This window comes from Schistocerca nitens, chromosome 4, assembly GCF_023898315.1.
Source record: "Schistocerca nitens isolate TAMUIC-IGC-003100 chromosome 4, iqSchNite1.1, whole genome shotgun sequence".
Classification (NCBI taxonomy): Eukaryota; Metazoa; Arthropoda; class Insecta; order Orthoptera; family Acrididae; genus Schistocerca; species Schistocerca nitens.
The window spans coordinates 611,098,753-611,122,287 of NC_064617.1; the positions used below are offsets into that span (position 1 = coordinate 611,098,753).

At 36.8% G+C, this 23,535-nt stretch overlaps 1 protein-coding gene across 1 annotated transcript in view; it reads left to right on the plus strand.

Moving 5' to 3' along the window:
* Nucleotides 1-23,535, plus strand: part of LOC126253155 (tropomyosin-like) — a 293,413-nt gene that overhangs the window by 253,573 nt on the left and 16,305 nt on the right. The window contains exon 7 of the mRNA XM_049954313.1: nucleotides 14,175-14,414. Within this exon, the coding sequence (XP_049810270.1) occupies nucleotides 14,175-14,414 (240 nt within the window). The remainder of the gene's footprint in view (nucleotides 1-14,174; nucleotides 14,415-23,535) is intronic.

The following is a 23,535-nucleotide window of genomic DNA, read 5'->3' on the forward strand; positions in this document are numbered from 1 at the left end:
TGTGGTCCTATGTGTAAGATTTTAATTCATCTTGTATTACATTCAGTGCTTTTTTTTTTTTTTTTTTTTTTTTTTCCAGTGACAAAATATTGTTGTTTGACTGTTTAGGCTGATAAGTTGTGAAGTCATGCAGCTTCATTGGCTTTGAAATTCATGATGACTTTTATATTGACTCAAACTGCTATGGATGCTCAGTATCATTATTTGCATTGCTTAGACTTGATTCCTCATTGCAGCTGGTGTTCCTTGAAGTACTGTGTATTGTGATAGTCTCTGATTGAGGTTCAGTTTCTTCTACTTCAGTTGTTATTTCATTTTTATTCTTTTCTGTCAGTGGGAGAAACAACTGACTTGGTTCCTGTGACTCTGTGTCTTCTTTATACTGTGTAAAAGTATCCTCATCAAAAATAATTTCCCTCATTTTTTATGATTCTCTGGTTAGGCTCAAAAAGCATGTATGCTTTTGATTTTTTACAGTACCCCACCAAGACACTATAAATAATTTTTTATCTCCTTTTTGTCAGTTGGCATTCAGAACGTGGATATAGGCATTTGTTCCAAATATTTTGAGGTGGTGAAGATCTGGCTACTTTTTTGTCCAAGCTTCTTCTGGAGTCATCCATTTCTATCCCCTAGTTGGAAATCTGTTAATTAAGTAGAATGCATCAGGTTATCATTCACATATTCAGTGCCATTATCTACATGTAGAGTGTAGATCCTTTTCCCAGTTTGCCTTTCAACTAGATTTTTAAGTATTGGATCAGCTGTTATATTTGATTTTTATTTCTGAGAGTATATAAAAATACTTTCCTGGAATGGAGATCAGTCAAAGTAAGATAGTATTTGGCTCCCTTATTTGATAGGTTTTGTATTGGCCCATTGCGATTTGAGTGAACTAGCTTGAAAATTTCTATGACTCTTGAGCCAGATATTGAAAAAGGATGTCTTGTATGTTTGTCCCTAAAGAAAATTGTGCATGGAGTATTAATTGCCCCCTCAAATGAAATTCCACTAGCCAAGCCTTTGCAAATAGCATGTATAGCTTCAGAATGCAGTTGGCATAGTCTTTTATGCCACAAGTCTCTGCTAGTTAACTGTAATATGCTTTTGCATCAACAATTTGATCACATGGTTGGTCTAGCTTGTATATGCCATTTTTTAATGAAACACTGGCAACCACATTTTGTATATGTCATAAATATGATAGCCTTGTCTATTAAATAAAATTGGAAGACCTTTCCACCTACTATTTTGCTAACACATAGTAGATTCGTGCTTAATTGGGGCACATACAGAATATCCTCCACTTAACTCTGCCTTGCTTGTTGCCCATGAGAACATCCGCAAATGAAGATATTATGCCTTTTGCCTGTTAATTATCATTATTTGCTATTGTAACATGTGAGCCAATCACTGTTTTACCATTATTTTCATCACACGGATATTCAGACATGTTCTCTGATGCATCTAAGTCTACATCATAGTCTGTCCAGCCATCCTTATCTGCAGCTATGTGTGAAAAGAACATCTCATATCTCACTTTCTTGGCTGAAGTTTTTCCATCACTTGTGCTCTTGCTGCTATAATTTTTTGCCAGAGGCCCAAACGTGTTATAGCACATGTGACCTTTTTTGAATGTAACATCATTCTTCTGATTGTCAACTTTGCAGAGCAATGTTGTGTGTTGATGGTTTATTACAGACATCATCATTTATTTCTTACAGTAATTTATTTTTTATGGCGTCCCCAGTGATTGGCAAGATTGAATTTTCTGAACTTTTAATCATATGTTTATATCTGTTTGTTAGTTGTCCACATAGAATACATGCAATCCATTCTAAATTAACTTCAAAGGTCAAGCCATTTCATTTTTGTGATATGGAAATTATCTTTGATATGTATTCTGTGATTGATGAACAATTTTATAGTCTGTTTGTCAGCAGAGTCTTTAGTAAACCTATTTGTCAGAAGAGGCCAGAGTCTTTGTAGACATGCTTTAACTTGTCTCGTGCTTCTTTAGATGTAGACATATTTTGCAAATGAACGTATATTGATGGATGGACAGAGAGAATAATTTTTGCTGTTACTGTGCAAATCTTAGTTACATTGATGATTTTGCCATTTATGCAATCCCACAATTGTTTGTGTTCTACATAATTTCACATAGTGAACTACCACATACTGTAGCTTTCTCTTCCCACCAGTTTCTTAATTGGAGGCAGTGTACTGGTATTTAAAGAAACCATTGTATTAGGTATTATGTGGTTCCAAATTCCTGTGTATTAATGCTAATTTCTGCAAGCTAATAATCTACATCTACATCTACATTTATACTCTGCAAGCCACCCAACGGTGTGTGGAGGAGGGCACTTTACGTGCCACTCTCATTACCTCCCTTTTCTGTTCCAGTCGCGTATGGTTCGCAGGAAGAATGACTGTCTGAAAGCCTCCGTGCGCGCTTGAATCTCTCTAATTTTACATTCGTGATCTCCTCGGGAGGTATAAGTAGGAGGAAGCAATATACTCGATACCTCATCCAGAAACGCACCCTCTCGAAACCTGGCGAGCAAGCTACACCGCAATGCAGAGCGGCTCTCTTGCAGAGTCTGCCACTTGAGTTTGCTAAACATCTCCGTAACGCTATCACGGTTACCAAATAACCTTATGACGAAACGCACCGCTCTTCTTTGGATCTTCTCTATCTCCTCCGTCAACCCGATCTGGTACGGATCCCACACTGATGAGCAATACTCAAGTATAGGTCGAACGAGTGTTTTGTAAGCCACCTCCTTTGTTGATGGACTACATTTTCTAAGGACTCTCCCAATTAATCTTAACCTGGTACCCGCCTTACCAACAATTAATTTTATATGATCATTCTACTTCAAATCATTCTGCACGCATACCCCCAGATATTTTACAGAAGTAACTGCTACCAGTGTTTGTTCCGCTATCGTATAATCATACAATAAAGGATCCTTCTTTCTATGTATTCGCAATACATTACATTTGTCTATGTTAAGGGTCAGTTGCCACTTCCTGCACCAAGTGCCTATCCGCTGCAGATTTTCCTGCATCTCGGTACAATTTTCTAATGCTGCAACTTCTCTGTATGCTACAGCATCATCCGCGAAAAGCCGCATGGAACTTCCGACACTATCTACTAGGTCATTTATATATATTGTGAAAAGCAATGGTCCCATAACACTCCCCTGTGGCACGCCAGAGGTTACTTTAACATCTTTAGACGTCTCTCCATTGATAACAACATGCTGTGTTCTGTTTGCTAAAAACTCTTCAATCCAGCCACACAGCTGGTCTGATATTCCGTAGGCTCTCACTTTGTTTATCAGGCGACAGTGCGGAACTGTATCTAATGCCTTCTGGAAGTCAAGAAAAATAGCATTTACCTGGGAGCCTGTATCTAATATTTTATGGGTCTCATGAACAAATAAAGTGAGTTGGGTCTCACACGATCACTGTTTCCGGAATCCATGTTGATTCCTACAGAGTAGATTCTGGGTTTCCAAAAACGACATGATACACGAGCAAAAAACATGTTCTAAAATTTAGAATATTGTACTGAATTATACAACCTGGCCTCATAACCTGTTATCACAGTAATTTTCTGACAGTATATGATTGGAACTATAAGATTTATTATACACATTAACAAATAAAACACAGTTACATGAACTCTTGTACAATACATTCTGTGGAATAAAGAAATGAGCATGCATAGCAATGCAGAAAGAAATTTACACAAGTGAGTCATAAATTATAAATTCTCACCACTTGTATTGTGACACCCCATACTTCTGTTCTGTAGCTTATGCTGGATGACATCAGACCACGATAAGCAGTCTGTAGTACATAGGTACATTGCAGTATCTGCCTAGCATATTTATTGCAAATATATTTTCAGCCAGTTTGTTTCCCAGAGAGTGAACATGCTTATTCCCCTGAAGTGTATCTTGTATTGTTATTTATGGGAATCATACACAGTTTTGTTTGATGGCAATGTCAATTCTGTTTGTCTTGTGGAGCCAAAATTCATTACTGCTGTTTTCTTTGTGATGATACTGGGAAACTTTTTATTGAAATAGTGATTTATTTCATTTCTGATACAGTCAGTAAATATTTCTAATTGGTCATAATCTTTGTGCTGAATCTGGGGAGCAGTATGTTATGTAATTTACATAAATCAAGAAAAGAAGGGGTCCCAGTACTGAGCTTTGGGGTGCCCAGTATTTCAGGTCAGTAATGCTAGGTCTGTGTGTGCCAGTCACCATTCTTAAGAGTACAAATAGCTTTTTATAGTTAGATAACATTTTATTTGGTGCCTATGTTCCATAATTTCTGTAGAATTGGTGTTGTACTGACACAGTCAGATGCTTTTTATATATCAAAGAGTATGACTATAACGTATTCCTTGTTCTCAATAGCAGTTACAACTCCATGAATAAACTATGCAGCAGCTGCCACAGTTGACCTGTTTTTAATCAAACCATTCTGATTTTCAGGGATTACATTATGTTTATTTAAAAATGTGGCAGTCCAATTGAAAATTACTTTTCTATCCTTCGAGACTGTTCTACTCTTTTCTGTTTTCAATCTGTCATCTTTCTTGAAGACTGTGGTTGCTTGGGTAGTTTTCCTTGCATTAGGGAAACTTCCTAATCTTAAATTTCTATTAATTGCAGTGAAAAGGGGTCCAGATGTGTTCACAGTGTAGGATTTTATGATGTTCATATTTAGCTCATCATATCTTGAAGATTTGGAATTTTGTAATGACTTTGCCTTTTTTTTTTTTTTCTTTTGTTGGGGCGAAGTGTACCCTGTATCTGTATGCAGAAGCACCACCCTCTGAGTTATATTTATGGTTAATGAACTTATCATTGATAGATTTATCAAAAGAAGAGGAATATTCATAAAAGATGTTTACAATATTCCATTGGCATTACATTTTAGGACAACTGCAACTTAATATGAGGTCACTAATGAAGTTATCCTTTCTAATTCTAACTCAGAAGCTATTTACAACATTTCAAATGCTGACAGCAATACTGTGTCCATTATTTAATGGGTGAGCTACATTTTTGCTTCTTGTTTGAGCTTGTAAGTCCATATAATATCCATGGTATCTACCTAATGCTTCTTTCAGCTTAGCATCGTCACAGTTTTCTAACATTTTACATTGGAACAGAGGTAATATATCTCTTGCCTGTACATCTTCACCATCTATCCGGGCACTTCTCTGCATAGTTTGATTATTTTTTCTGTTATGATTTCTATTGGGCATGTGACGTCAAAATGCTAAAAGAAGTCATTAGCAAAATTTATTGAATTACAATGTATCTCTCCCATTCAGCACAACATCTTGTGATGAAACATCCAGTGATGCTCCACATATTTAGCTCAATACATGAATGGTGACATCGTCCCAGGTGATCTTTAATCTAAGAAGAAATATCTTTCTATAATTGTAACTACTTAAAATTTAGGTTTATTACTGTGATATCATTTCTAAATTTGACTTTCAGTTCCATGTTTTAGTTTCCCCATAATTTTCCCTTCCTCCCAGCATGGCATATATATTCATAATGTAAATGTGAGTATTAACATCTGTCCCTGAAATGAGAGTGTGGATGTTCAGTCTTAAGATACTGAACTTCACAGAAAATGAGGAAATGCAATTCCTCACCTGTAGTTGATTATTGTGCGGTAAACAGAAACATGTAACAGCATGGAGACTTTTCAGCCCCCCCCCCCCCCCCTCCCGCCACCTCTCTCTCTCTCTCTCTCTCTCTCTCCTCTCTCTCTCTCTCACACACACATACACACACACACACACACACACACACACACACACACACACAGGTTCAGGGACAGGCACAGGCACATACACACACACACAATACATTATCTCTCACATCTGTTTCTGAAGTGACTGTTAATGTATTTATGAATGGTTCTTGCGATGGAGGTGATGAAGATTGAGGTGTGGAGTAGCTGGAAGGGGCATATCACTTAGGTGAAGGAAGGAATTGTGAAGTCGGTGGAGAATTGAAATAGACATATTGTTTTTAGTGAGACATGCAAAATCTGTGATCTGTATGATTTGTGGCAATAATCATTGAACTTAATGTGTGTAGTGAAAGACAGAGAAAAAAAAGAGAAAGGAGATGGGGGTGGAGGGAGGCGAAGGTGGAAGACCTGGCCATATAATCACCCATCATGTGGAACTGTGTAATCTTACTCTCCATCCCATCATCTGTTGATTGTCACTCATTTCCTAATTAATTTCTTTTAATAATTTTCAAGAAAAGTATGATTTACAAGTAACTTTTTACTTATCTCCTTTTCTCTTAGTTGGCTCCAGTTCATCACATCTAGGGGTTGATTCTTCAGGCTGAAATTTTTGACATTGTAGGTTCCAAATGACATGATAATGTTTAAGTAAGCCTGCTCTGTAATTTCCATTTCTGTAATGTTTATTGTGTCACATTTTTCTCTATCACACCATCTTTCTGATTTCCACTTCATTTTCAAAAATTATGTTGTTATTGACAAACATAAAAACATATCTGATCACATCACTACTAACTCATTCTGTGGTACTAACATTACTCCACAGAGTTTACCCAACAAAGAGAGTTTAGAAAACTTTCTTGACAAAAGAAGAGTCTTGACCAAGTTGTATCAGTATTTTGTAAAGGAATCCCTAAATAAATTTAATAATTGGCATCAGATTGTGTTATTAATAATAGAAATTTTAAGTATGCTTTTAACTTCAAATGTTTCTAAAAGAAAAATAATTTCAACTGTACATACAGGGTTAATACATATCAATTGTAAAAAACCAATAAAGTAATTTCTTTTTATAAATTTTAGCCTGAAAGATAATACATTGTATACAAAATCATATGAAATTCCTTCAGGGAAACAACTGAGATAATATTAACCTATATTAGATTTGAAATTATTTTTAGTATCGATTACTTCTTTTGAATGATGGTAATAATAGTGGAGGGTGTCCCTTTCCAATGTCCCCCTCACAAAATTTGGAAACAGTGTGTTTACAATATTTTGTGAGAGACCATAAGGTTTACGAAATGATGTACAAAATGATGCCAAAAGATAGAATACAGATGTATAGTAGTATCTGATTCATAAAATATTACAGAATATGTAAGAAAAATATCTACTATACAAGACATAATCTATACATATATCAGGATATGGCATTCAGATTTTTAGCTGTGTGGACCATACTGGAACAAGACAAATAATACAGAGTCAAAACTAAAATGTTACAACACTACACTATAGAAATAAATACAGAGATAATGTAAGTAACTATAATTACAAATTGCAACTTTACATCTATAAAATAACGTCTTCAAAAATCTTCAAAAGAGAAGAGAAAAAAATTCAGAGCCTAAATGTATGATGAGTGAGCTGACTTGAAAAACTCACAATGACGGGTAAAGACCAAAAGAATATACTGAACGATGAGTAGGGATATAGCACAAAATCATTTAACCACATAAACCAGAGTATTTATGGATATGTTGATTCATGAAAGGACAAAATAGTGAAAAAATATTAGGGCCTAAGCTTACGATGTGGGGACCAACCCATGAATCCAAACCACACCAGGTACAAACCAGCAAAAAATGTTTCAACACAACAAAATGAATAAAGCGAATAATCATATCAATAAGTTCAACAATATGCAAAGAGCAATTGTAAGAAGCATCTAGTCCCAATCAATGGTTGTAAGCTCTCCTTGAGGACACACACACACACACACACACACACACACACACACAGAGAGAGAGAGAGAGAGAGAGAGAGAGAGAGAGAGAGAGAGAGAGAGTCGCAATGAGCAGGGTACCCAAAATAGATTTAAGGATGAGTCTGTCCACAACTAAAGTTCCAATCAGATACAATATCGCAGCACTCAGGATAAATACAGGCAAACAGATTCATAATTAGCTTTGAATGATGATATAGTCCAGTAGCTTGACAATCAAAATCAGAGTATGAAAGCAGACATATCTACATCTTGTTATATTGTCTAGACTAGTAAATCTCTTCCACAGTATTTGCTAATTGTCCATAAAAACTAACCTACATACATAAAGACCTAGTAGTTTCATTTACAATTGATAAAAAATACATACCAATTTAAAGTTACATAATGTATTGGAAAGTCAATCCCACTACTTGAAAAAAACCTACATTTATGTGAATTAACACTATCTTTGACAGTCTTGGCTAACAATTTACAAAACTCAGTCACAACACTGATGTAGTGAACAGATGGTTGAGTTCACTACTCAGCACCTATGAGCTCTTGTAAGTCAACTGGTCAGACAGGGTACAACCATACAGCAGTGTGGGAAGTGGATCTGCCCACATCCTTCAGTTTCCTCCCAAGAGTTCTCATCACACATTTCAATGGATGGATAACTTCCTACCTAGCATTAACTACAAATCCTGAAACATTGGTTTGTGTACTAAATATGTTGTTCAATACCTTCTACACATCACATGTCATATGCTCTCCCTGTTTATATTCCAAAAGCAATTATGTTTAATTTGCATCAGATAAGATTATAAAGTGTTCACATATGAAACATTAATAAACAAAGTTAAATGCATTGAGAAAAAAGGGCTAACAAAGTGATACACAGAGATATACTAAGGTACTATTCCTAATTTTTGCACTACAAATTATGAAAATTGTCCCATTCCAAAATTGTAAAAGGATCTACTCATTTAGTCTCATAGCATATATATCTCAAATTCTAAATCACAAATCTATTTCAAAACATAATTATACAGTGTATTATAGATTTTAACTCAGTCAATAGATAAGACAACAATTTAGAAATCACATCAACTTACATACTACATTCATGACAAACAAAACACAATTATATAGTTGTATCATCCTGCAAATAGATTTTATCTCAGTGAATAGATAAGACAAAAGTTAAGAAATCACATCATCTTACATATTAAATTCATGACAAACAAAACACAATTATTCAGTCATATCAATCTGCAAATAGATTTAATCTCAGTCGATAGATAAGACAAAATTTCTGAAATCATGTCTTACTTGCCACATTCATGACAAACAAAAAACACTTATACAATATTATGAATCTACAAACGTAGTGTACATTTCCTTCTAGAGTAGAGGTCACTATGCATCCATGTTGAAAAGTCTTGTCTTCTATACTAAACACTAAAAGTGGCTGAGATTTTACCAATTTGCTTTGTTTACCTGTACCTCCTCTTATCTTTACACCTACAACGGGCATTTCCACAAAATTGTTACTGTACTTATACCACAAATTGGGCTACCTATATCAATCAAACAGTTCCCTTCTCACTGATCAGTCTTAAGGGGAATTGGAACATTCCTCTTTAATGTAAACTTTGAGTTATTGTTCTACTCGCCCTAGAAGTGGAGTTATTACCATTTTCCCCCACGCCTGCAGAGGAAATGGGCGGCCGCTGAATGCATCTAACACCCTCTCGTGACTTCCTGGGGAACTGTTTGGGATTTTCTCGGCCTGTTACGCATACAGCGCCTTATGTTACGCATACAGCGAGTGTGCAAGGGTTGGCTACATTGTTTTCTGTGACAAATGAAGCGCTAAGAGCGCGGAACAACGTCTCTTTGCTGTTTACCGTTTCAAATTAGTTCAGTGTTGCACCTGTTGTTGGTATTATTATACTTCTTGTGTAAAGCGTTGTTCTGGTTACGATGCCACATTTTAGTAACCATGTATATAAGAAGAGGAAGAATGTAGGGAAAAGAAAATTGACACTAATACCAATTTGCGATACTACAATTACTGAAACAGTGCGTTCTTCTGCTAAGCAACACATGGCCGGCCATAGCCCTGTGACATCTTCTAGCAAGAAGCTGACTGGTGGAAGTGACAGATTTCGTGAATATGTTAGTGACAGTGATGATATTAATGAAGTACTGAATATTGGATTATTATCTTCTGTGCTGAAAGAAAGTGTTCTGTGCAAAATGTGTTCAAGTGTAGGAGTGGGACTAGAGATAACAAAGCACTTTGGTTTAGCTTGTGAGATGAAGATAATCTGTGCATGTTGCAAGTATCAAGTGACTTTCTACAATTCACATGCCAGTCTCTTTGGTGAAAATGGACGATCTAGAGTGTTTGATGTGAATGTTCAACTTGTGTATGCTCTTCGATCCATTGGAAAAGGGTCTGCTGCTGGTAAACTGTTTTGTGGTATTATGATCTTGCCATTGCCTCCAAGCAAATTTGGGTACTACTGTGAACTGGTAGGATCCTCTGTTGAAGATGTGGCTTTGAAAAGCATGAAGGAAGCAGTGGAGGAATCTGTAGAAATGAACGGTGGTTCTAGGGATTTGGTAGTGGCATTAGATGGTTCCTGGCAAAAGAGGGGTCATAAATCCCTGAATGGGGTTGTAACTGCTGCTTGTGGTGATAGTGCAAAAGTGATAGATGTTGTAATATTATCAAAACATTGTAGGTGCAAAAATGAAATCAAAGGAGAGCACAGTGAGGCAAATTTTAGTGGATCAAGTGGAGCAATGGAAGTGGATGGAATGAAACAAATTTTTGAACGTTCAGTTCCCAGATACAACGTTAGGTACAAATACTACCTTGGGGATGGTGACTCCAAAGGTTTCAAGACTATAGAGGAACTGAAACCGTATGGAAATGAATTTGTAGTTGAAAAGTTGGAATGCATTGGGCATGTGCAAAAGTGTATGGGTGCATGGCTTCGAAGGCTCAAACAAACTTTGGGTTCAAGTAAGCTCAGTGATGGAAAGACAATAGGAGGGAGAGGCAGGCTTACAGATGAGGTGATTGAACATCTACAGAGATACTATGGGTATGCTATAAGGCAAAATACTAGTAATGTTAGTGACATGCGAAAAGCAGTGTGGGCATTGTTCCTTCATACTGCCTCTTCCAATGAATACCCTCAACACAGCCTGTGCCCAAAAGATTCCTGGTGCAAATATAATGCAAAAAAGGACTATGATCACAAACATGGTTTGCCAGCAGCTGTGATAAATGCAATAAAACCAATTTTTGATGACTTAGCACAGCCAGAATTGTTACACAAATGTCTACACGGAAAGACGCAGAATCCTAATGAGAGTGTAAACAATTTGATTTGGAAAGTGATTCCTAAAAGGGTGTTTGTAAGCATAAAAACACTACACTTTGGCATTTATGATGCAATAGCAACCTACAACCAACGGAACAGTGTGAAGTGTGAAGTTCTGAAGGCATTAGGATTTACAGCTGGGGTGAACACTGTACGGGCACTAAGAAATATTGACAGAGAAAGGATAAGAAGTGCAGAAAGAAGAGAAAGGCATATGAACTATGATGGAACAACAGGCCAGAAAAGAAGACAGAAGAGGAAGCTTTTGGAGGATGAAGAAGAAGACCCTATAGTGCAGGAATGTATTGAGAAACTTTGATAGCCATTTTCCATAAATTAGAATTTTTCGAATATAAGGAACATTTTCTCAAAATCCTCTCAAGCTAGAGAGATGAAATTTTTATACAGCACTCCTAGTGGTCAAACTTACATTGTAACACAGGCATTTGGCAATATGTTCAGTAGTTTCATTTCAGTTTAATTATAAAGCAATTATTTGTAAAAAAATTGGGTCATTAATAAAAAAAATAATTGGAAGGAAACTATAAAAGATACTCCAAAATCCATCTGTCATAACTGCAATACTAAACCACTCTATATGTAAAAAAAATTCAAATTTTTCTATTTGGTAGTTTATTCATAAATGTTCCTCAAACATAGTGATTTTGACATGGGCAGCATAGGCACCTCTGGCTCCCCTTAATCTTAATGTAAGGACACCCAAAATCTGACTCATCATTTCTGTCATTAGACACTAAATATCATCTTTGCAGGGTTTTATCAACTTTACTGGTATCATAGCATTACTTTGGTTACTCATGTTGTCAGGTTAAGATTGAACACAATGAATGCATCCCATAGTGCAGCTAACATTACTAATTACAGAAGGAACACAAAATATATTACTGTCAAAATTACACTTTCTACTTCAATCATCTTTCACTTCATTCCACGAATCTGGATAAACATTTTGACTAACCACAGCTAAATTACTCCAGAATACACACTTATCTATGTAGTCGGCAATCTGGTCCCACACAAACTTCAAACAGCTTTTGCTTTTATTCTCTAGGCTTAAAGGTAAATCACCTTTACTGTTTGGATCATTACTCTGCATGACATTAATGAAAAACTGATTTGACTGGACTGGTATTTCATGACTCTCACTTAGATCATCACATACACACTTACCTTAGTTGTATTCACAAATAACTCTGAAACTTCCTTATTCTTAAACTTCACAAAAACCTGATACTCATCATCATCATTATCATCATCACAATACTCTTCCATAATTGCTTCATCAATAACATAATTAACAACACAAGTCTCATCTCCATCAAAGTCACACACCTCACGTACACTCGTTAGCAATTACCTACCAGTCTCAGACTTACCAACTGCAGTCATGCAGTCATTTCTCAGTTCTCATTCACATCTAAATAAAAAATACCACCTAACTCAGATCCATTAATACTGGACTGGAGTAGGTGGTGGTAGGAGAATGTATGGGACAGGTCTTGCATCTAGGTCTATTATAGGGGTATGAGTCATGAGGTAAGGGATTGGGAGCAGGGGTTGTGTATGGATGGACGAGTATATTGTGTACGTTCAGTGGATGGCGGAATACCATGGTAGGAGGGGTGGGAAGGATAGTTGGTAGGATATTTCTCATTTCACGAGACGACAAGAGGTCGGCGAATCCCTGGCGGAGAATGTAATTCTGTTGCTCCAGTCCCGGATGGTACGGAGTTATGAGGGGAATGCTCCTCTGTGGCCGGACTGTGGTACTTTGGGAGGTGGTGGGAGACTGGAAAGATAAGGCATGGGAGATTTGTTTTTGTACAAGGATTGGAGGATAATTACAGTCAGTGAAGGCTTCAGTCAGACCCTCAGTATATTTAGAGAGGGACTACTCATCACTGCAGATGCGACAACCATGTGTGGCTAGGCTGTATGGAAGGGACTTCTTGGTATGAAACGGGTGGCAGCTGTCGAAGTGGAGGTATTGCTGGTGGTTAGTAGGTTTGATATGGATGGAGGTACTGATATAGCCATCTCTGAGGCGGAGTTCAACATCTAGGAAGGTGGCTTGTTGGGTTGAGTAGGACCAGGTGAAGCGAATGGGGAAGTTGTTGAGCTTCTGGAGGAATGTGAATAAGGTGTCTTCACCTTCAATCCAGATCGCAAAGATGTCATCAATGAATTTGAACCAGGTGATGTGTTTAGGATTTTGTGTTTTGAGGAAGGATTCCTCTAGATGGTCCATGAATGGGTTAGCATTGAATGGTGCCATGTGGGTGTCCGTAGCCGTACCACAGATTTGTTTGTAGGTAATGCCTTCAAAGGAGAAGTAATTGTGGGTGAGGATATAGTTGGACATGGAGACTAGGAAGGAGGTTGTTGAACTTAACAGCTACTCACTTGAATGTCACCGTCTAATTAACTTTTCACATATATAGCCACCATCATACTGTTGCTAACTCCAAAGTGCCTATTTGATGGCTGAATATGATATGAAACAACTTTGCTCACAGCATCAGTACCTGCTCTGTTTTGATCTTGCATCTCTTTCTTCCTTTTCCAAAAATTTTCTGATCCTCTGAAATGCCCACCTGCATATTTCCCCTACAGCACGTTCACTGTTCTCACAAAATCCTAGCCTAAACCTCTGCTACTTCCCTTCCCACTCAATCTGATTCTTCTCTTGTTTTGACAAGATACATTATATTCCTCCCCCATCCCCCTCCCCTTGACCCCCATCCTACTTGCATCACACCATTTTAAAAACTCTCTCACACATTCTTATTGTTTGGGGAACATGGTAAAAGAAGCAGTTGTCAGTGTCATATCAGTAGCTAAAGCTGCATAAAGAAGTACTCTATGATAACTACAACAGTGATTTGTTCTTTTCAGAATTCTGAATTTTCTTCTAGTCAGTGGCTATTACATAATTTTTTAATGTGTTACAGGTGTGCTGAATTAGAAAATCAGCTCAAACAAACATTTACAGTGTCACAGGAACTAAACGCTGCAAAAAAACGGTGTAATGAGCTAGAATCACAACTGAAGGAGTATACCACTGTTAGTACAGAATTGAATGAATATCGTGAGCGGCTTCAAAAAAATGTTCAGCAACTACAAGATGTACAAAGTTCTTTCACTCAGCTACAAAGTGCATTCAAATCTGCTCAGGCAGAAAGTAACATAAGGTGATTTTATTCTGGTCTTGCTGTATTCATTATGTTGAGCATATTTCATGTTTTTAGAGTATATTTAAATAATATAATTTTAATTTAAGTTGTGGCTTAATACAATTAATTTAGTCTGTGTCTTTACTTACATTGTTACTTTACAAGTAATTGTAAAATTTGTTTCACATGGTTTCCTTCATCAGAGAACATTCCATGTATTGTTTCTATTCCACAGATAGAAATAAAATGATAAACAAACAGCAAATTCACATCTGTGTAGTTTGAATTAATACAGCCATAGCCATTGGATTTTTAAGAGAGTAAAACATAGATGACAGACCATTGTTGCAAAAGATTTTTGAAGTACTTTAGATGATTTCTGACGCACAATCAGTGTATTTCCTTAACCAACAGTGAGTTTATGTTCTCATCACACCATGGCCTGCTTTCATGAAAAGAGGAAAAAACTGGATCCACCTGAGTTCATTTGAACATATTTAATATATCTGTTAGAGCAATCTGAGATGAACTCCATATATTTAAGAAAAATACATGCATCAATATTACAAGTGTTCTAAATCATTGTTGTTGTTGTTGTCGTCTTCAGTCTGGAGACTTGTTTGGTGCAGCTCTCCATATTACTCTATCATGAGCAAGCTCCTTCATCTCCATGTAACTACTGCACCCTACATCCTTCCGAATCTGCTTAGTGCATTCATCTCTTTGTCTCCTTCTACAAATTTTACCCTTCACACTGCCCTCCAATACTAACTTTGTGATCCCTCAATGCCTCAGAACATGTCCTACCAACAGATCCCTTCTTCTACTCAAGTAGTACCACAAATTCCTCTTCTTCCCAATTCTTTTCAGTTCCTCCTCATTAGTTACATGATCTACCTATCTAATCTTCAGTATTCTTCTGCAGCACCACATTTTGAAAGCTTCTATTCTCTTCTTTGTCTAAACTGTTTATCATCGATGTTTCACATCCATACATGGCTACACTCCTTACAAATACTTTTAGAAAAGGCTTCCTGACACGTAAACCTATACTTGAAGTTAACAGATTTTTCTTCTTCAGAAATGCTTTCCTTGGCATTGCCAATCGACGTTTTATATTTCTTCACTCTATCCCTCAAAATCTTAAATATACTGTGAAATCAGTTTTGTTTTCCTTTGCCAGATATAAGCAGATATATTCATTTTTGACATTACACAAATTATTAAAAATTCATTATAGAAACTGTTTTGAAATTATATAATCACTTGTGCTTCGCAAAATGTGTTGGTGATTAGAATTATATTTTATACATAAAAGTTATCACAGTCTGACCATGTTGACATCTATAAATCTCTTTGCACTATCAAAATATAACATCTTTGTTAACTTTGTAATTTCTGGAAAGTTAGTTGGAGGCATGACTGTGTGAAGCATTTGTGAACAGATGTGGGGAGTCAAGTCAGAAACTTTTCTCCATAGTAACTGTAAAAACATATTAATTTAAAATCTGATGGTGTTTGAAATTGTTATATTAAAGAATTGTTCTGATTTTGATCAAAACTGAAACATACCAATATATGACATTTAGGATAAGTATGACAAGAAGTGTTGATGTTGGGTGTAAGGCTATCCCAGTTACAGACTTACATTAATTTTGTGAAAATCTTATTTCATGTATCTTGTCATTTAAAAACTTAATTTACTGTAATACTTCATATTTGGTCTTTAGTTTCATTTCCATTTTATCGAGTGAAATAGCATCCCTTCTCTGGTTGGACTGCTACTAATTGAGACTTAAACAAAAATTATAAACAATTCTCCTTTTGTAATTCTAGAATACTTTTCACAAGAAGTGAAACTAGATTTCATTTATATTTATTTAAAGAACTTATGTATATGTTAAGAACATTTTCCAAATAAATAACTTTCATGATGCAAATGATTTGGTAAAATGCAATGTTTGCAATAGAATTTTGTAAATTTTGGTACTAAAAAAACTAAGAACAAAGCAAAACTATTGTTGCAGTGTGGTGGAAGTGAATTAATGCTTGATATTCTGATAGAAATTTGTGAATGCCAACATTATTTCGATTCAAATACTCAAATTTTCTATCTGTAATAATGGATGACATCACCTGTAATTATTTAAAAATATATAAGCAGTTGCAAATCACCCATAAGGGAGCTCATTTCGTAACAGTTTTGTGTATCAAACCTGTGCCAGTCATAGAAATAAACGTGTAAATATGAAAAGGAAAGTTCATGTCAGCTTGATTTCTTGAAATATCTCTTGGCATGCCAAATCATTAGCTACCTTGTGAAGGGCTCAGAAAGTTGCAACAAATTTGGTGCGGCAGATATTTTTAATTCTTAATTCTCTTACAGCCACTAATGGTAAAGCTTCAGATAAATTGAGATTGCAGCCCTTTGACCTGGTTTCATTTCAGAGTCAAATATAAAATGTCTGAAGTTAAGACACTATTTCATTCAGGAATATTAATAGATTAATAGTTTATCCAGTCTCATTATTTTGAAAGTGAACCGAATCTTATTATCAACATAATTGTTTCATGAATGTTACAAAATATCAACACTATAAGGGAGGATATTTTGTGATGAAACTCACCAAATCCATGGCCCCCAAAGGGAACAAATCACACTTTACTTCAGCATATACTATCATTTCATAATGTGTAGTGGAAACTGTGACATATATCTAAAAACTGAGTGCTGCGACGGCTTGAAAGACATTTTCCAATAATAATGTTCTATTTGTTTACCAGTAAAATACTGTAAAAGGGTCTATTATCTTAACTGTTTTTTGGAACATTATGAAACAGAAGCAATGGAAAAACTCTCATTTATAAATAACCTTAATTATCGCTTTTGCCTGCTGAGCACAGCATTGTAAATAAAATCCTTGGCTTTGTAGTGTTCTGTGATTTTTAACTCACTTGTGCATTCCATGACTTTACAAATGATTTTTTTCTGTGATAGTAGACTTGACTATGGAAGGATGTATTTTCAAAGGAGGTGTATTTCTATTGTTAAAAAAAGAAATGACAGCTGTCATTGCTGCAAGATATCAGAAAATATTAGTTTTTGTCAGTATATCCTCTCATAAGAAGCTGAATATATACTGTAATAGTTGGGCACTGAGAAGAACGCTTTTATGAAATAATAATTCTTATCTTGAAAGGTAAAATTTTTCTCATTTATGAAGTGAATATGATGCTCATCTTTCCTCTCCTAGTAATTATGATACAAAGTGCTAGCAAGCAGAAGACAGGGTTTTGAATGCTAGATAGTAGTGTGTGATCCCTGTTTAGTAACACGGTCTTTTGGAATGAACAGATTCTCTTTTGTATAAAATGAAAATTTGTGGAACTTGCCCTACTAACACAGACTATCATAGTTGTTCTGAATCATATCCATCCGACTGGCTCTTCAATAATAGAGTCAAGAATTTTTCAGAGCTACATTACAATGCAGATATTGGAAAGCTGTTTCTTACACTGGCTGCTAAGATTAACTTTATCCTTGAGTGTACTCAATTACACTCCAGAGATGCCACAATTTACCATACTTCAAAATTAATTATTTACTGTTTTACAGCCAAGAAGACAATAATTAAGATCCACAGCACTAAATATTTTATTTTTGATGATAGAGTCAATTTTAATGTTCATATTCCAAAGTATCACCAAAGGATAGATTTATTTAAATCATTTAATACTAGGAAGGAAAGAGGACCTGGTAAGAGTAGGGTACAGTGGTTACAATCAATTTTGCAGCAGAAAGTTTTGAGGATGCCTGCGTGTTTGTTCTTTTTGCTCTTATCAGGAATACTTAATAATTTTGCTAGTACCAAAGCAAGGTCATTAGAAGGACAATGAACTCAGACATGGTCTATGACAACAAGAATTTCAAGATGAGTACAATTCTTTAACTTTTGCATATTCCAACACGTAACGTAAGCACTGTCTTTTCACAACCCTTGTTCCCAAATTCAATTGTGCACATTTCTCAGTGTGTCACTTCAGATAGAAATGCCACAGACAACTAATTTTGCATTTGAGTAATTGTCCATGTGATTATTAGACTATGGGGATGATATGGTTTAGATCTGGGGGCTCTTCTGTGATCCTTTATTGTGAACAAAATATTAATGTTGTACTATACAGATAATATGACTTATTTTTTAATGAAAGAAACTTCCCTGTGAAAAGACATCATAATGTAAAAATTGGATATAAATTTTAAGGACGATGCTAATTTCAAGACTGACAAGACAAGAAATAATAATTAAAATGGACAATTGTCTCCCAAACAATGTATCACAGCAATAATCAAATTTGGTTTGAATAATTTGTGATTACATTAAAAACCAAGACTATTAATGAAGTGAATCCTGTAGGGAGGGATGGGGTGTGGGGTGTGGGGGATGGGGGCAGGAATATCGGATATGGGGTTATCTCATGTGGATCAAGTTTTACATAGTTTGAAACTGATAAAAAAATCAGACATTTATGACTTGATAATGTCAGTGTTTGGACAGTTAGGAAAAATGAAATTGGACATTGATTCATTTAAGTCAGAACTGCCAGTCAATATGAACTTAACTATAGATGCCAACAGTGTTCATTTACATTCAACCACGAAAAATGAAATATAAAAGTGTAATGAAGAGATCACATGGAACTGGTGGCATTTCCAGCAGGATAATAAAAGCTTGTTCCCAAGAAATAAGTGGGATTCTTAGCCACATATGTAATAGCTCTCCAAAGCAGGGTATTTTCCCAGATAGACTGAAGTATGCCATTGTTAAACCACTGCATAAAAAAGGGGATATGTCTGATGTCAACAACTATGGCCCAATCTCTCTTCTGACTGCCTTATCCAAAATTCTTGAAAAAGTAATGTATTGTAGAGTAGCTTCCCACCTTTGTAAAAATAAAGTTTTTACAAAATGTCAGTTTGTTTTCCAGAAGGGTTTTTCAATGGAAAAGTTATATATACTTTCACTAATGAAATATTAAATGCTCTGAGTAACCGGAAGTCACCCATTGGGATTTTTTGTGATCTATCAAAGGCTTTTGGTTGTGTAAATCATGGAATACTCCTAGATAAGCTCAAGTACTGTGGTATGAATAGGACAGTGCTCAAATGGTTTAAATCATACCTAACTGGAAGAGTGCAGAAAGTTGAAATAAACACTTCACATAATATGCAAAAAAACTGGTGATTTCCCAAACTGGGGAACAATCAAGAATAGGGTGCCACAAGGTTTGGTCATGGGTCCTCTGGTGTTCTTAATATATATTAATGACTTGTCATTCTATGTTTACGAAGATGCAAAGCTGGTACTTTTTGCCGATGTTTTTCAGAAAATCATTAAGTGGTTCTCTGCAAATGGGCTCTCATTAAACTTTGACAAAACACAGTATATACAGTTCCACACAGTAAATGGAATGACCCCATTAATAAATATAGACTTTGAACAGAAATCGGTAGCTAAGGTAGAATATTCAAAATTTCTAGGTGTATGCATTGATAAGGGGTTGAAATGGAAAAAACACACGGAGGATCTGCTGAAATGTTTGAGTTCAGCTACTTATGCTATTAGGGTAATTGCAAATTTTGACGATATACATCTGAGTAAATTAGCTATTTACATTCTCTGCTTTTGTATGGCATCATATTCAGGGGTAACTCATCATTGAGTAAAAGAGTGTTCATTGCACAAAAGCGTGTAATCAGAATCATTGCTGGAGCTCATCCAAGATCATCCTGCAGACACTTATTTAAAGAGCTAAAAATCTTCACTGTAGCCTCACAATATATATATTCACTTAGGAGAAATTTGTTATTAACAATGGTTACAACACTAGGAGAAAGGATGATCTTCACTACTCAAGGTTAAATCTAACTTTGGCTCAGAAGGGGGTAAATTATGCTGCCACAAAAGTCTTTGGTCACTTACCTAATAGCAATGAAAATGTTTACAGGATCCAGGATGGAATAATGACAGTATTATGAGAAGGGTAGATTTCTACTCACCTTGTAGTGGAGATGCTAAATCACAGACGGGCACAGCAGAAAGACTGCAAAGCATGTAAGCTTTTGGCCACAAGCCCTTCTTCCAAATTACACACATACATTGATGCAAGTGCAACTCAACTGACAGATAGCCATATAGCATTTAAAAGGAAATTAAAAGAATTTCTTAATTGCAAATTTGAATTTTTGGATATAGTAAGTGGGTAATTTCCTATATATATTTAAAAAAAAAAAAAAAAAAAAAAAGAGAGAAATTGAGTGTCATGTAATATTTTGTCTCATGTAATATCTTGTATAGACACCATTTATTAACCTGACACGTTCCACATCATTACGAAGTGCCGTATTCATGATCTATGGAACAAGTACTGATCTAATCTAATCTAAGAAATGATCTATAAGAAACAAGAACTTCTTTGGGTAGTATGGTAGAAGAGATCAATTCTACAATCAATTCTATTGTGGAAAAGGAACAGATAATTGAGAGAGTTGGTAATACTTTTGGTGTAGATGAAGAATCAGCTTTACCATCCATGGAATTACCTGTAATAGAGTTTGGTGAAATTTCATATCATATAATTGAGCCAGACAGCAACAGTCTTGTTGTACAGGAAACCTGAGTGTGCAATACTCTATCATCCATGACTTACATGCAATGGACTGTAACAAGAATTCAAACATTATATAGAAATTTAGTAGAAGAAAAATCATTAGAAGCAGAACTGAAATTAAGGCAGAACTGTATATAGAAAATGTTTACAGGATCCAGGATGGAATAATGACAGTATTATGAAAAGGGTAGATTTCTACTCACCTTGTAGTGGAGATGCTAAATCACAGACGGGCGCAGCAGAAAGACTGCAAAGCATGTAAGCTTTCGGCCACAAGCCCTTCTTCCAAATTAGACAACATACACACATACATTGATGCAAGTGCAACTCAAAACACACAACACACATGACAACTGTCTCTGACTGCTGAAGCCAGACTGGGAGCTGCAGCATATGATGGGGTTAAGGATGGTAGCAGGGTAGGGGTAGGGGTAGGGGAAGGAGACAGTAAAGCACTGCTTGTGGGAGCATGTAGTGACAAGGTGGGGAGAGGGTAGGGCAACTAGGTGTAGGCGGGAAATTAGACGATGGGCACGGGGGTGGGGGGGGGGGGTGGGGGGGGGTGGAGAAGTAAAAATACTAAGGATGCACCAGTGGAATAGAAGACTGTGGGTGCTGGAGTGGAAATGGGGAAAGTGAAAGTGGTAGGTAAGTGAAGGACAGTGACTAACGAAGGCTGAAGCCAGGAGGGATATATATGGGAATGTAGGAAATATTACAAGGAGAGTTTGCATCTGCACAATTCAGAAACACTGCTGTTGGTAGGAAGGATCCAGATGGCACAGGCTGTGAAGCAATCATTGAATTGAAGGACATTGTGTTGGGCAGTGTGCTCAGCAACTGGATGGTCCTGGTGTTTCCTGGTCTTCATTTGTCAGTGACCATTCATGTGAACAGACAGCTTGTTGGTTGCCATGCCCATGTAGAATGCAGCACAGTGGTTGTGGATTTGTGGCTTAGTTTGTAAATCACATGACAAGTTTCACAGGTAGCCCTGCCTTTGATGGGATAGGTGATGTTTGTGACTGGACTGGAGTAAATGGTGGTGGGAGGATGTATGTGACAGGCCAGGCATCTAGGTCTATTACAGGGATATTAGCCATGAGGCAAGGGGGATATTTCAACAGGGTCTGCTCCTCACTACTGATGCAACTGCCACAGATTGCTATGCTCTATTGAAGGGTCTTGTTTGTATGGAATGGGTCACTGCTATTGAACTAGAGGTATTGCAGGTGGTTGGTAAGCTTGATTTGGAGGAGGTGCTGATGTAGATATTTTTGAGGTGTAGGTCAACATTGAGGAAGGAGGCTTGTTGAGTTGAGGAGGACAGACTGAAGTGAATGGTGGAAAGGGTGTTGTTGTTCTGGGGGAATGTGGCTAGGGTGTTCTCACCATCAATCCAGACAATGATGATGTCAAGAATGAATATGAACTAGGTGCGGGTTTGGGGTTCTGGTTGGTTAGGAAGGATTCCTCTTTATGACCCATGAATACATTGACATAGGAAGGTGCCATACAGATACACAGTTCTGTACTCCAGATGTAGGTGATGCCTTCAAAGGAGAAGTAATTGTGGTTGATCATGGTGACCAGGAAGAAGGTTGTAGGCTGGCCGCGGTGGTCTAGCGGTTCTAGGCGCTCAGTCCGGAACCGCGCGACTGCTACGGTCACAGGTTCGAATCCTGCCTCGGGCATGGATGTGTGTGATGTCCTTAGGTTAGTTAGGTTTAACTTGTTCTAAGTTCTAGGGGACTGATGACCACAGTGCTCAGAGCCATTTGAACCATTTTGAAGAAGGTTGTAGATTTGGAACCCATCAGACACTGGGAAATGTAAGGTTCAATAGTAGTAATACCATGGGCATTAGGAGGTTGTACAGGGAGGCAGCATAAAAAATTATGAGTTGGGCACCATGTGGTAAAGGAACAGGAACTGAGGAAAGTCGGTGGAGGATATGTTTGGTATTTTTTATATAGGAGGGTAGGTTGTAGTAATAGGCTGAAGGTGTTGGTCTATGAGGGCAGAAATTTTCTCATCAGGGGCATAGCAACCAGCGACAATGGGGCATCCTGGGTTGTTGGGTTAATGGACATTAGGAAGCATGTAGAAGTTCGAAGTAGGGGGACTTGAAGGGGTGAGGAGAGAGAGAGATTCCTGGGAGAGGCTCTAGGATGGACCAAAGGTTTTGACAAAAGACTGGAGATCCTGCATGATTTCTGGAATGGGGTTACTTTGGTAGGGTTTGTATGTGGACAAATCTGGCAGAGTCTTTCCTTGGTGCTAAAATATGTGCTTCTACTGTGGGGACTGGGAGAAGGTGACAAAGTGATTAACAAGTCCAGCATGATTCAATTTGGGTGTGGGGAAAGTGGCAAGGCTTTGGAAGGGACTTACTGAATTACATAAATGCAGAACCTAAATGGAACCAAAGGACAGTCAAAAACGTTTCCTCCAAAAGTCTTGGTTC